Source organism: Salvia hispanica, chromosome 2 (genome assembly GCF_029641045.1).
Source record: "Salvia hispanica isolate PSC_SH4W2 chromosome 2, Shi_PSC_v1, whole genome shotgun sequence".
Classification (NCBI taxonomy): domain Eukaryota; kingdom Viridiplantae; phylum Streptophyta; class Magnoliopsida; order Lamiales; family Lamiaceae; genus Salvia; species Salvia hispanica.
In genome coordinates, this window is record NC_142693.1 from 60,740,579 (window position 1) to 60,756,009 (window position 15,431).

General features: G+C 38.5%; 2 protein-coding genes and 2 pseudogenes across 2 annotated transcripts; 2 read left to right on the top strand and 2 right to left on the bottom strand.

Moving 5' to 3' along the window:
* Positions 1 to 1,946: 1,946 nt before the first annotated feature.
* Positions 1,947 to 3,318, top strand: LOC125201158 (AT-hook motif nuclear-localized protein 22 pseudogene; annotated as a pseudogene).
* Positions 3,319 to 5,212: 1,894 nt separating this feature from the next.
* LOC125199185 (uncharacterized) lies at positions 5,213 to 6,915 on the bottom strand (annotated as a pseudogene).
* Positions 6,916 to 7,707: 792 nt separating this feature from the next.
* LOC125201159 (early nodulin-like protein 18) lies at positions 7,708 to 9,124 on the top strand. Its single transcript, XM_048099128.2, has 2 exons — positions 7,708 to 8,030; positions 8,540 to 9,124. The coding sequence occupies exons 1-2, from the start codon at positions 7,829 to 7,831 to the stop codon at positions 8,983 to 8,985; spliced, it is 648 nt and encodes a 215-aa protein (XP_047955085.1). The 5' UTR covers positions 7,708 to 7,828; the 3' UTR covers positions 8,986 to 9,124.
* Positions 9,125 to 13,969: 4,845 nt separating this feature from the next.
* On the bottom strand, positions 13,970 to 15,004 carry LOC148932830 (uncharacterized). The gene has a single exon (XM_089065247.1). The coding sequence runs from the start codon at positions 15,002 to 15,004 to the stop codon at positions 13,970 to 13,972; it is 1,035 nt and encodes a 344-aa protein (XP_088921373.1).
* Between the last annotated feature and the right edge of the window lie 427 nt (positions 15,005 to 15,431).

Consider the following 15,431-nt stretch of genomic DNA (forward strand, 5'->3'; position numbering starts at 1 on the left):
GTTCTTGAATGCATCCCTTTTGATTTTCTTTTTTGGATCATTTCTGCGTGCTTAAACAAATTTATTTTCACCTATGTTACGTCTTGTCACTTTATAAGAAATTGTCCAAAAATAAAATAAGCTAGCAACTTCTATATGTAAATTTTAAAATAAGCTTGGTAGGGTGCACTACATAAATGTAGTAGTATAGTAAGATGTTGCACTATTTAAATCAGAAAAACATCGTACTATAGTATTAGTAGAATAAAACTTCATGGAAACTTATAAAATAAAATCATTAAGAAAACTAAATTCAAACATTAATCATTTAAAAGCAGTCAAATTTTGTAATCAATTTGATTCAAATACAACAAATTAATAACTGAAACTAACCTGAAAACTGAGACTTTATTAAACATCACAAATATTTTAAGTTATAAGTACATATAACAATTTTTAATTTATCACTAGATTAACGTAAACATCACAACTATTTTAATCTATAACATATAAAATATTTAATTTATTACATGGAGTAGTAGTATAATATAAGCGATTGAGTAAAATTGACGAGGACGGCATTGTCAAAAACGACGAATAATTTTTGAAGAATCATGATTTAATTATTTGTCACATTTCAACATCATCTGTAACACCCAAAACTTTGGTCTGTCTTTTGTAAAATGCTCAGTGCAAGAGATGACCCAATTCAAACACTTATATGATTATTTTACACCTCGATTTGCTTGATTTGATTGAATGACATGTATATGTATAAAATATAGAAAGCCCTTCAATAATTAGAGGGAGTTGTTGATCACGTTCATCGACCATTTTCTTCTCAATCATCGGACATGGTATATATCATGAATAATCATAAAGCGACAAAATTGGGGGTCTTGTCCTATAATCTTCACCAAAATAAAAAAATTAAAAAAATTTTGTTATAGCATTGAAAAAAATTGAATAGATTAAAAATTTATAATATTGCTGGTTTTGCTCTTTATGTTTACATTCGATCAACATCGTTACAGATCTTATTTTACTGATTATTAGGACATGAATCATGCCCTTCAATTAATTAATTCGAATATTCGGCTATAGGATTTTGACATTTTCATGTTTGTAGGGAACTTGTTTAAAGTCAGTAATCAATTACCCCTACTAAAGTTTGGAAAATAATTGAGAGTGAACTAATAAAATATTTATCTTTCTATTGTATAGAAAAAAAACATAAATTAAAATAAAGGGTTTTACATGTAGCAACTAGCAAATACTACTCCTATAGTATGAAATTACTCTATTTTGCCAACAGTTGAAAACCACGAAGATTCTTGGTTGTTAATTGAGTATGTTTTGTTCACAGTTCTAAATGACTATGCTTCTTAGTTGTGATTATGATTTGGATCAGTATTCAAATATGACGAAATTCAAATACAAATTTCGGATTAAAATTAATACTTTCAATATATGAGTAAATTTCAACTGTTTAACGTACAATTTTGTGCAAGCTCAATTTAACACTGCTCCAGTCTCATTTAAGATGTGTCTAACTTTTTGTCCCATTTTCATATTTAGAATAAAATTTATCTGAATTAATTACAATTTTCTATCTACATTAATACACTCAATACCTCCATACAAACTTCCGTGTTATCAAAGATTGTGATAAGACAGAGAGAGTAGTAATATATGCATCGACAGATCTATAGGTGCTACGATCGTCCTTCCGATTTGCATAATTTTTTTAATAACACGACAAAAAATTGAAAACTACTTACGTTGTTTAACTTTTTTTAGAAAACAATCACTTTCCCGTTATTTGTCTACCGAATAATTCCGATATTGTTAAAATTATGTTTTGGATCAGCCACCAAACACTAAGGAGATAGTAATAAGTGAGATTATCTCTAAGAATAAAAAGAGTTGAGTGTGGCAGTTAAAAGTGTAAATGCAGGTTCACAAATTGTGTGCTCAAGAAGAGGAGGGTTTTTAGAGACAAAAGATAGAGAGTGGTGGGGCCCATCACCACCGCCCATGCGCACGCTATTCCCTTCTCTCTTCCCTTCCCCTCACCGCGCCACCACCATCATTCCTCCCTCCCCTCTTTGACCTAACCCTAACCCTCTCTCTCTCTCTCTCTCTAAAATTGGCAACCGAGTAACATTAATTGCAAACTCCCTCAAGCCCAAGAAGGCCAAAAATCATAATCATACGCGTATGTAGAGATATTGCTGAAGGTTGTCCACAGTTGTTCCTCAAATCTCTACTTAAATTCCTCCAATTTCGTGTTTTTTTAGAGAGAAACAGAGAGTGTGCAGCAATTATTCAAAAACAATGGATCAGCTTGCTCACGGCCGCCCTCTCCCGCCGCCGTTCCACGCCCGAGATCTCCAGCTCCACCACCACCAATTCCAGCCCCACCTCCTCAATCCCGAAAACAACGACAACAACAACAACAACAACGAGGAGAATGACAATTCCCCGAGCCTAAAGCGCGACCGCGACGAGAGCTATGGCGCGGACGCGGCCTCGGACGGGAAGGACGCGGACGCGTCCGGAGGGGAGGTGGCGCGGCGCCCGCGCGGCCGGCCCGCGGGGTCGAAGAACAAGCCGAAGCCGCCCATCATCATCACGCGGGACAGCGCCAACGCGCTGCGGTCCCACGTGATGGAGATCGCGAGCGGCTGCGACGTCGGGGAGAGCATCTCGGCGTTCGCGACGCGGCGGCAGAGGGGCGTCTGCATCCTCAGCGGCGGCGGCACCGTGACCAACGTGACCCTCCGGCAGCCCGCCGCGCCCACCTCCGTCCTCACCCTCCACGGCCGCTTCGAGATCCTCTCCATCTCCGGCTCCTTCCTCCCGCCCCCGGCCCCGCCCGCCGCCTCCGCCCTCGCCATCTACCTCGCCGGATCCCAGGGCCAGGTCGTCGGCGGCACCGTCGTCGGCCCCCTCATCGCCTCCGGCCCCGTCGTCATCATGGCCGCCTCCTTCGGCAACGCCGCCTACGAGCGCCTCCCGCTCGAAGACGACGAGGCCCCGCAGCCCCCTCCGCCGCCGCCGATGCTGCCCGATCCGGCGGCGGAGAATTTGTTCCAAGGAAACCCTCAGAATCTGCTGAATCCGGTGCAAATGCCGCCGGAGGCCTATTGGGCCACAGGTCGCCCTCCATTTTGATAATCGATCATCCTCATATTTAGTATTTCTTGCAATTCGATTTAGTGCTTTCTCCCTTTTGAATTCATGGTTAGTTACAAAGCATGCAGCTTTAATTTCATGAATTCTTTTGTGCTACATTTTCATATATCAAATCTTGTTACATTACAAATTTACAATCTCTATCTCTTTTCCCTTTTCAATATTTCATGCCTTTTCAACTACATAAAATACTAAGATAGATGTATATTTTTAAAAAATGTATATAATTGATTAGTAGGATCATTAAATATGTAGTGAATATGTGTATAATTGATGGAAGTGGAGATGAACAGAGGGGTATGGGCTTAACAATAGTAGTTTGACTGTAATTAATATTTAGAAATTGAAAAAATGTTGGTGAGAGACATGAATATTGGGTTCTGGGGTTACACGTGCAGTGGGCTTAAGTAGCTCCTTTCCAAGGCACAACTAACTCCAGCAACAAACAGCAGGGATTATTGCAGATGCAGATAAAGTTTTCACCACCTTTATGCCATTTTCTATCTCTCTCTCTCTCTTTCTCTGGTGAGGTGAGTTATCTGTCTCTAGTCTTGATTCTGTAAATTAAGGTTCACTGGACTGAGGCTACTGACATGTTACTCCATAAAGAGTATTTATTTTATGGAATAAGGTTGGAGATAGATTAATTACACATACAATTACTTTTTGCCTTGCTATCATAATATGAATAAACTATTTATTGCAAATTTCTTTGACCTAGATTGAGATAATTAAGTATGTAGAGGAGTTGAAAAAGAACTCATATTTGTTGTAGGAGTATTGTAATTAATTGTAGATGTTCTATTCTTTATTAATCTTTACTTATGTGCCATGAATTTGTGAAAAAAAATCCCGCCAAAACTTTTCAATTTAGAGCAAAAGCGGCGAGCACATTAGTGGTTACGAAAGTGTTTTGGAGGGAAAAGTTCTGCCAAAATTTTGTAACTTAGGATAAATGGCGAGCGATTCCTTGTGCTTGCAGAACTGTTTAGTACAAGATGTTCGCAAAGATAAGTAATTTTGATACTAATGCCCATCAACTATATCTTTATCTTGACCTCGTTCTTTGGACACAAAGTGTGCGCACAAAGACGTACATGAGATTTTCTCTTTTCGTTCATTTTACCGCGTACCCGAAGAACATCATCTTGAAGCACCACTGAAGTGAAGGGATTAACTAGAAGTGTGAGAATCGAGAGTGATCGGGTTTGTGTGCACGTAAAGTTTAGAGTGAAGTTGTAGCTCAAGAGTGATTTTCAATTTCTCTTTTACTATTGTATATTGTGAAAATATGACTATTGTAGAGTACAATGGTATAGAGGTTGTTTTGATCAATTTATTTATTCCTTTCGTCACTTGTTAAGTGAGTCGTATTGTCGTATTTCTTTTTAGGACGTGGGTCAATATTTTTGAAATTTTCTCTCTTACTTTATATTCTACTTAATTCACAAAATTTCAATTTTTAAAAATATCGTGTCGAAAGGGAAGTCTCTTTTAACTAGGGACGGAGGAAGTATAATTATGGTTAATAGCCATTTATTAGTGGCTTATTTGCAATTATTGAAAATGTAAAGATGAAAGTATAAATGTGGTATAGTTTAGGCCAGGGATTAGTATTTAATACGAACGTTAAATGATATCCTTGAACATAGATTATTTTTTGGAAGGTTTACTCGAATAAATTTGTTCCAAGGTAAGGGCATGGAGAGAAAAATTTCCAGATTTTCTTCAAGGCATGTAGTAGTTTTTTTTCTTATAAATTTACTTCTAGTCAACCATCCAAAATGGCTAGTTCAAAATTAAAATATCCTTGTGCAAAATGCGACAACATGAAATATCCACAAACCGACATGATAAGATATGAAAAGGTACATATTCATAGATTTGTAGTGTTTAGCAAAAATGAAAAGGTGAATTTTGTACAATTTGGCAATATGTTGCCACTTATTATAAATAAATTTACAAAATAAATTCATTGATATCTTTCCTATTCCATTTTCCAGTATGGATATTGACAATGCAATTAAGGAGGAGATCAAGTAATCTCTTGCCTGAGGCTAAATAATGTTGATGTAGTCACAGGTGGTGTAAGCTTAACCCTTGGCCTAGATTCTTATCCTTTACGTTTCCTGTAATCTTCGACTGCCTGTAAACGAAGCCTTTCTTGTGAAGCATCCTGGCCTACTTCATCACAAATAGATACTAATTGGTTAGTTAAAAGTACTTGCTAGCCAAAAATGTCCAAATAATTCCATCACGGTATGAACATAAAGTATAAGCAGTTAACTTCGGAGATGCCTCAACGATATCCCCAAACTTAATCTCTTCACAGCCGTGAAAGGCCAAGTCCTCCTCTTCTTGGACCTTCTGCTGTTTCATTTTTTTAGCTTCCAACAGCCTACATATGTTAACCAAAATCACACATTATCCTTCATGAAGGTAAGTGTGAGGACATAAATTGTAGAGCTTACTTCTTTTTGCGCTCTTTTCTAAGTGAACCAGCAGCTGGTGTATCCAATGCCTTAACCGAAGGTCATCCGCTACTTTACCTTTCCTCTTCTTTTTCTTCTTCTCATTCTTGCTCATTTCAGGGGCTTCATCTCCTTGCTCCTTACGCTGTGCCATCGAATCCTGACCATTTTTTCTTTTCATCCATGTAGTAGGTACCAAATACAGTTCAGTTTTTGCTCAAATATTGCAGGCAGCAATAATACATGGACTGATTTCGAGACAGCCTAACAACTATGTACATATCCTGAATTGGTGTGTAGAAGATTAACCGAGTGATCACTTATATTTTGTGGCAGGTTATATGTTGACAGGGTAGAAAACAAAGCACCATCACCCACAACAGCGCGGGATATGGGAAAAACAACATCTGAGTATCATGTTGCTGTGATCATATATCTAAATCAGCTATCATCACCAGCACAAAAGATGAATTGCCAGCCTTAGCACTCAGTAAAGACTTTATTGTAGTACTAGTTATAAATTGCGAAGATTATTCCTAGATCAAGTCTTATCGTCCAATTATGCAAAGCAAAAAAGAAACTATATGCAACAAAATTCCGTATTTCGATTCAGAATGTTAAACATCTCAAATAGGATTTGAGCATCATCAATACCAAAAGCATGAAAAGCACTTGCACATACATACAATGTCGAAGCCAATGTAGCACGACCAGAGCAGACAAGAGATTCACTCACAGTAAATGTGTCCAATTAGTCGAAACCCTCTGAAACATCTCCTCTAATCGAACTTGAGAAAATGAAAATATCCTAATAGGTTGCTACCAAAATCTGAATTTGTGTATAGCACAGCAACCAGCTGCGTAGATTGTCAAATAAAAACCAGAAGCTTCAAAATTCACACTACTACATTCATACTTTGCATCAGCAAATAGGAGAACCGTTTAAAGTGGCTTTAATACCTTGTCAGCTGCATCTCCTGTTTTTTTTCTTCCCAAAATTAAGTGCTTCTTTTGAAGCTCCTGAAAACAGCATTTAAAAACCGATAAATAATGGAGCAATATATGATGAATAACATGAATCCGATCAAAGCTTCCAAACTAAACAAATGCACAAATATCTATTCTATCACTATATGCAATTTATGAAACCTGTAAAAGACATTAATTAATTTGCCAAGTTTGGACGAGAGACGGGTACTGTAGTGTTCCCGCCATCATGAGCCGCTCTGTAGTTCTTCTCTCTTCTTCTAATCGCCTTTCCTCCCATTTCTTACCTTTCTTCCACTTAGATACAAAGAGAAGTATTCATAGACCCTAACATAGTCTAATTCTCGTAGGGATTTGATCAAATGCAAACTCTAAATATTGTACAAACTCCAAACTATGATTGGGACCATCAGAAAATATCAACAGATAGCAAAATAATACCAACAGAAAATGTCAACAATGGATGCTGTGTTGATATTGTGTTGAAACTGTGTTGAATTGATGTTATTTTGTCATCTGTTGATATTTTTTGACGGTCCAAATCATAATTTGAAGTTTGTACAATATTTAGAGTTTCCATTTTATCAAAAACCAATTATATAACTATAACACCCATTTCTATAAATACACTATCTTATAATCCAATTTATTTAAACTGTTTAAAAAAAATTAAAAATATTGTAGCCAATAGTGAATTTAAAAATCACTTTCGGTCAAGGTTTAAAATATTGGATCGTTTCAATCGCGAATCACACTGATGTTCGATTAATTTAGAATAAAAGTTGCTTAGATACTGAATTGTTATGAACCGATGGATAAACTAGTAGTAATATATACTCCTATTTAACTACGTTATATTTGCTATAGTATTTCATTTAAGTAGTCGATCGTCCAATTAAACTATGAATCGATATTTCATCGATTTGCTATATTTACATATATACTAGTAGTAGAATATTTCAATTAAACACTCGATCAATTTAACTATGAATCGATAATTCATCGATTTGCTATATCGATGCGATTTTTAAAATTTAATTCTAGCCCGTTTTAAGTTTAAACACTGAACGTGTGAGCCTCAGCGCATACAACTCATACACACCTCGTGACTTTGACTCCCAATTTGATTAGATCACAATCACACACAAATCTCTGCTTTTGCCGATCACCATTCATCCCAGCAGGCCTCAATCATGATGCCAGCGACCAAAGCCGCGCCAATCCGGCTTTTCGTCGCCGCTCTGATCGTCGCCGCAGCTGCGGCGGCGGACACTTACACCAACCACACCGTGGGCGGCGACGCCGGCTGGTTCTTCAACGCCACCGCCAATAAGACTTCCGCTGATTACACTGCTTGGGTTGCTAATACCACATTCAATCTCGGAGACTATCTCAGTAAGTGCTCAATCCTGATTTTCAAGTTTCAGCTCAATTCGTACTCATTATTGGATTGGATTTGATTTTATTGATGCTAGATTTCTAGGTTTTATGAGTTTCTGCTATTGAGATTTGAGTTTTTTAGTTGCTTATGGATTAATTTTTGGTGTCTTCTTGTTAATTGTTGATTGCAAATGTGTATATGGATGTTTGTATAACAGAATCTAGACTATTAGCATGTTTCAATTATTTGGGATTAGGGCTTTGTTAATGAATCTGGTTAATTTTGGGGGAAGGAAATAAAGAAAGTATGTTGCTAATTAAGCTGAGATGGTGAGAATTCATTAGTTGAAATCTTCAATTTTTATGCATTTATTATGCATTCAAAGAAATGGAACATCAGAATTCAGACTCAGAAAGGCAACAAAATTTGGTTGACAACAACTTGAGCTGAAATTAGAATCTAATGAGATTGCAAGTTGGGAAACTTATCTGATTATCTGTTTCATTCTGCTTTTTTTCTGCAGTTTTCAACACAAACACAAACCAAACTGTGATCCAAACCTACAACAAGACGACGTACAGTAGCTGCATAACCGATGATGCCTTGGACAGCGATACGTTTCAGTATGATGGCGGAAGAAACGAGTTTGGAACCGAAATGACCGTATCTGTGCCGCTGACCATTGAAGGGACCCAATATTACTTCTCGGACGCTGATGATGGGCAGCAATGCGAACAGGGGATGGCCTTCGAGATCAAAGTGGAGCAAGGGCTGGGGCTCCCGCCGAGCCTCAACCAACCACCTCCTCCGGCCTATGTTCCGTCACCGGGCTCAGCAAATGACGAGGGGGAGTCGCCACCTGCAGATACGGTGGCGAACACCCCTCCTTCCTCCAATTATGCTGTCATGACTGGTGGTAGCTTTTTTGTTACTGTGATTGTTGTTTTGATCTCCTTGGTGGGATGTTGATGGTATAGACTATAGATATTCAAGATTTTTTTTAGATTTCAGGGTCTTCGAATAAATTTTTGGACACACACAGTAGAAGAGAAGAGATGATCAACTTTGTTGCACTGAGCCTACACTGAATTCTTTTATTTTTTTTTCATCGCTGTCTTCTTTTCTTTTGCTTTCACTATTTTTCATCTTCAAATTAAAGTTTCATTAGCTCAAACAATAGAGAATGTGATCTTTAGCTTTATTGTCATAAGTTCAATTTTTCACCAATATAGAATGTGATCTTTTTTTAACTTATTATATCGAGCTAGATTTAAGGGCCTGAATATATTTTTTCATATTTTATGGATGTAATTTGGCAAAATAATAATTTAAGTAATACTAGTTTTTTTCTTATTTTTGAATTAATAGGTCAAATTTATGATTTCGCATAGAGCAACCACCCCTATTAATTCATTTGCAACTCTTTCAAAATTACGAGTACCAACAAACAAAAAACATTACTCTTTGAAAAAATAAACATCAATTTAGAAATTGGAGTATATAATATCAAATTTGCATTAAATTTTCACTTTTAATATCACCCGAGTATATAAGTCCAAGCTTCGGAGTATACAATAGTGTTAATATTACAAACTGAAGTTAGTGCAATGATATCAATGTGTATGTAGTACTATTTCACAAATACATAAAATATTAAGGTTAATATTACAGTGTAATTCTAGTTGAGGATAAAACAAGCAATTTATAACAATTGCAGAAAATATAATTATTCATCAACAAAGTCGCACACACAACACACACTAGTCCCATCGATCAAGACAATATTTCATGTCAAATTTTACTACTAGTACAATTTTAAACACACAATGTTCGAGCATATGCGGAAAACAGTATTTGCATGTCTTCACAAAAAATTTACTGACTCTGTAATGTCTATGTAATACTTTTTCTTTATCGTTTTACAGCAAAGGAAAAGAGACAATTTGTGAAGTTTAAAATTCATGGAAAAACCTCAATTTTTTGAAAATTCCATGATATTAGAGCCCAATATCCCTATTATTTTCTTTCCTCTTAATAAATCAAAAACGAATTTGCTAACCCCATTCTTTTTTCGTATCCATATTCTGTTGGTTTCAATTGGTTTTCATACATACAGAAAGCAACGCCTTGATTATTCCTAGTATTTTTTAGGAAATCTAGACAATTTTAAGGAATTTAACAAGTTAGATTGAAAGTTTGTTACTAAGATCGCAGTCATTGGTTTTGATCGTTTTCTTTTTAAAATGAACTCAAATAAAACTCCACTCAAACATTTTCAAACTAAATATGTATACATAACGCACACAATTTCATTCATAATAGTAATTGTTTGAAAAAGATAAAAATGTTTGGAAAAGATGAAAATTGTCATATTACATGTGAGTTCGACATAGCGGCACGAGATGAAGAGGAACAAGACTTACCTACCGCTCTGGACGCATGTTTTTTCCGATATGTACACAAACTCTGAATCCTCATATCTCTCATATCTTCCAAATGGTGGCTTGATTCAATTAATTTTATTACCCTGACAACACCATATCTTAGAGTAAGAGGAAAAAACTGGTATATTTTGCTTATGGCAACCATCTCATGCAATATACTAAGGCCTCGTTTAGTAGCTATGTCATGTTTCGACTAGACATATATGATTTGTGATAGTTATCATAGTTTCAATTAGTTTATTTATCTTAATTGGGTGTTTGATAGCCTAAGATAATTATGAATTATTCTATTTAAGTATTTGGTACAATAAGTTACAACTAAAGATAAAATTATGATGGTCAAAATTAACCTCACTAATTTAACTTAATAATTAAAGTACCCTTAAAGAATAATTGCTCTCTCCCTCTACTCAATATACGCAAATTCCCAATATACCTCTCCAAATTTCCAATATAATAAAATCATCTCTCTTCTACAACTCACTCTCTCTCTACTGTTAATTGCTACGCATCTCTCTTCTACAAATTCCTAATATACTCTCTCTCTACAGTCACCATCTTTCACCATCTTCCTTAACTCTATCTACTATACTTCTCCAAATTTCCAATATAATAAATCACCATCTTCCTCAATCTCTCTACAGTACTTCTCCAATTTCCAAATATCCCAAAATCACCATCTTCCTCAATCTCCTCTTCACGACCGACGATTCTCCATGGCGCCAACACCGCCGCCTTCCCTCTCCCTTCTCCCTCGTCTCCCTCTCTCTGAATCGCTCTCTCTCTCTCCCAATATCCCTCTTTTTTCCGGCGATCTGCGCCGCTGCTGGAACACATCGCCGTAACACCTCGGTTCGCGCCGCTTACCATCTCGCTCAGAACCCATCGCCTCTGGCCATCGTCTCCGTCACAGTGCGGTCCCGTTGCTTCGCCGCACGCGTCGGAAGTCCGTCTCTCTCTATTTTGGCATCGATCTACTTCTCCCCCAATTCCAAAGTTTAGATTTTTACTCCTGCTTGTTTAAAGGAATCATAAGGTTTCTGGAAGAGAATTCATCGTATTAGGTTATTCAAATGGAGAAGAGTTACATGCCTTTTTATAGGCTAGATGATCACCCAATATATGGTAAGCTATAATCATGCTAACCTAATATTCTATACAAGGTATTTAAATCATTCACTAATTACAATATCAATCCTTGATTGCAGGAGATCAATTCTTGATTTGTGGAAATCTTCCTTCCAACACTCTCCCTCAAGTTAAGTGACGGGATTGCCGATGCTTAACTTGTCCAATACTCTCCGAAAAGATTGGGAATTCACAGCCTTTGTCAAGATGTCCGCCAATTGATCTTCTGACTTGACATAGGGAAGCTCCACAATTTTTGCATCAATTGTGTCCTTTATGAAATGTCGATCAACTTCCACGTGCTTGGTTCGATCATGTTGAACCGGGTTCTCCGAGATGCTGATGGCTGCTTTATTATCACATAGGAGTCGACATGGTTGAGATGATTTGAGATCCAGCTCAGTCATGAGCCTCTTCAGCCACAATACTTCCGTCAGTCCACTTTTTATCCCTCGAAATTCTGCTTCGGCACTTGAAAGTGCTACCACCTTCTGCTTCTTACTCCTCCATGTTACAAGATTACCTCCTACAAAGGTAAAATATCCTGCAGTAGACTTTCTGTCATTTGGGTTTCCTGCCCAATCTGCATCAGTATATCCGTGTATCTCCAAGTGTTCATGTTTCTTGAATAGAACTCCATGTCCTACAGTCCCCTTCAAGTATCGCACTATTCTCAGGACTGCTTCCCAGTGATCTTCTTGAGGTGCATGCATGAACTGACTTACTACTCCCACGGCGTAGGCTAGATCTGGCCTAGTATGGGACAAATAGATCAATTTTCCCACTAATCGTTGGTATCTCCCTCGATCGGCACGTTTAGCTCCTTCACGGATTTGTAGTCCGTGATTCTGAACCATTGGAGTATCTGCTGGCTTGCAATCTATCATCCCAGTTTCTGCAAGTATGTCAAGCACGTACTTCCTTTGATTAATGAAAATCCCCTGCTTTGATCTCAATACCTCTATTCCCAAGAAGTACTTCAACGATCCCAAATCTTTCATTTCAAATTCCTTGAACAGATTCTGTCTTAACTGACTGATCTCCTCCTCGTCATCTCCAGTAATAACCATATCATCGACATAAATAATAAGACACGTTATCTTACCATTTCTTTTCTTAAGAAAGAGAGTATGGTCTGAGTTGCTTTGACGGTACTCATATTTCTTCATCACTTCAGTAAATCTCCCAAACCATGCTCTGGGAGACTGTTTTAGACCGTATAAAGTCTTCTTCAGTTTGCAGACATCTCCATTCTGAAAATCTCCAGTAAATCCAGGTGGAGGCTCCATATAAACGGGCTTGGTTAGTTCTCCATGCAAGAAAGCATTTGTCACATCAAACTGATGCAATGGCCAATCTCTATTAGCTGCTATCGAGAATAGTACCCTCACTGTGTTGATCTTGGCGACGGGTGAAAAAGTCTCAGCATAGTCGACGCCATAAGTTTGAGTATATCCTTTTGCTACCAATCTAGCTTTGTAGCGATCAATCGATCCATCAGGCCTCCTTTTGATGGTGAACACCCATCTGCATCCCACTGTTGTGGCTCCCTTGGGCAGTTTGCTCACCTCCCAAGTCTTATTTTTCAGCAGAGCATCCATCTCGACTAACATTGCATCTCTCCAGTGTTTGACTTTCCATGCTTCCTCAGCAGTGTAAGGAATTTCCTCTTCTTCATAGAGGGCAGCCTCAAAAGCCCTAGCCATCTTGGTCAAGTTCCCCTTCACAAAGTTTGCTATCGCATACTGGCTCTTCTTCCCTATCTTTTCTGGGGAGTATCGTTTTGCCGGAACTCCTCGAGTGGTCCTGAATGGAAGAATATATCGCCCAGTACTTTCATCTATAGCAGTGCTTTCTTCCACGGTAATAGTCTCTGTGACAGTTTCTGTGCCAACAGGGTGAGTAGCAATAATAACTTCTGTAGGGCTCTCAGAAATTACCTCGGATATCGGTTGAGAAGGAATACTTAGGGGCGGTTGAGGCGACTCCATCGTGGAGGGGACATGTCCGGTGGTAGTGCTAACTAGTTCTGTTGAGTCCACGTTGGAAAAATTTGGCCGAGACACAAACGACTAGGACACCCCTCCCCTGGTTATTTCAGTTTATTATTTCCTAAACTTTCTATCCCGAATGATTTTTCTTGTGAGACTTGTGTTTTGGCCAAAAGCCACAGACAATCGTTTAAATCTACAAATACTCGTATGAATTCTATTTTTTCCCTTGTTCATGCTGATGTGTGAGGTCCTTCACCTGTTGTGGGTGGGAATGGTTTTAGATATTTTGTGATATTTGTAGACGATTGCTCTAGGATGACATGGATATATTTTTTGAAACATAAGTCGGAGGTAGTTGATAAATTTATCCTTTTTTTCACTCTTGTCTTAACTGACTGATCTCCTCCTCGTCATCTCTCGATTTCCCCCTCCAGTCGATCGGTTGTTCGCCGCCTCATTTCCGGTGGAGATTCCGATTGCCACTTTAGCTCTTGCGGCTTGTCTTTCTTCCCACCATTCCGGATATCCTTGAAGCTGGAAACACGTTTCAAGTGTGTGTTTTTGCATTCCACAGTGAGAACACCACAATTTTGATTTGTCCGCCGGTTTGTTTCTCGGGCGGTGAGTGGCCGTCGTTCGTGGGGTTCCACTTCTTTGAGGCTGTCGCTGTCCCTGTACTGCAAATCCGTGTCCAATTCCTCCCGATGACGAGTCGGCGCTGCCGTGGCCGTCGACGGTAGGGTTCGAGGGGGATGGTGGCATGATCTTCCTTCGAGCCGCCTCCTTCTTCACCATACTGTAGGCGGTCTCCACCGAGGGAATCGGCACCTCCTTGAGGATGTCTCGCTTGATGCTTTCGTATTCTCCATTCAATCCAGACAGGAATTTGAGCAGCCTCTTGGTGTTGGAAAAAGTCCGGTATTGGGTTACTCCTTTATCACAACAATCAATCGGTTGTTTTTGGCACCGATCAACACTGATCCACAACCCGTGGATCTGCCGATAGTAAGTCTCAAGGTCCAGATTTCCTTGTTTGAGTCCTCCTGCTTTTTCTTCTAGTTCATAGAGGAGGTAGAGATCTGCCTCGCTTTCATACGTGATGGCAAGATTCTCCCAGAGGGCCTTCGATGTTTGATGGTGAGCGAAGCCGGCGATAATATCCGTCTCCATGTTGTCCACTATCCAGGAGAAGACAATCAGATCTGTCTCCTCCCATTCTTCATACTCCTTGCTTCCCGGAAGTGGTGGTACTGGTTTCCCGGTGATGTGGGAGTAGCCTCCCCTACTCCCGATCGCGACCTTCATCAGTCGTGACCACAACGGGTAATTGCTGCCGTTGAGTTTGAATGCAACTGTTACATTCTTGCTTGTTCGAATCTTGCTATATGATGATTCTGTGGGTGGTTTGTTATCGCCGTCCATGTTGGATTTGGATTTTGATTTTCTCACTTGGTTTTGGTTTTTCTGGCTGGGATTGGTAAGGCGATGATGATGTTTCTGAGCCTAATTTTTGACCTGCTCTGAAGCCATGTTTAAAGGAATCATAAGGTTTCTGGAAGAGAATTCATCGTATTAGGTTATTCAAATGGAGAAGAGTTACATGCCTTTTTATAGGCTAGATGATCACCCAATATATGGTAAGCTATAATCATGCTAACCTAATATTCTATACAAGGTATTTAAATCATTCACTAATTACAATATCAATCCTTGATTGCAGGAGATCAATTCTTGATTTGTGGAAATCTTCCTTCCAACACTGCTCAATAAATCTTGAAGAATAATCGCAAAAAATTTAACCTTTTGATTTAGAAATAGAGTCGCCGGAAAAGATATATGAACGGAATCG

Bases quoted from the DNA above. Each gene is read 5' to 3' on its own strand.
- LOC125201159 (XM_048099128.2), top strand. From the start codon at position 7,829: ATGATGCCAGCGACCAAAGCCGCGCCAATCCGGCTTTTCGTCGCCGCT. The intron at 8,031-8,539 runs GTAAGTGCTCAA...TTTTTTCTGCAG, and splicing joins CAATCTCGGAGACTATCTCA to TTTTCAACACAAACACAAAC.
- LOC148932830 (XM_089065247.1), bottom strand. From the start codon at position 15,004: ATGGACGGCGATAACAAACCACCCACAGAATCATCATATAGCAAGATT.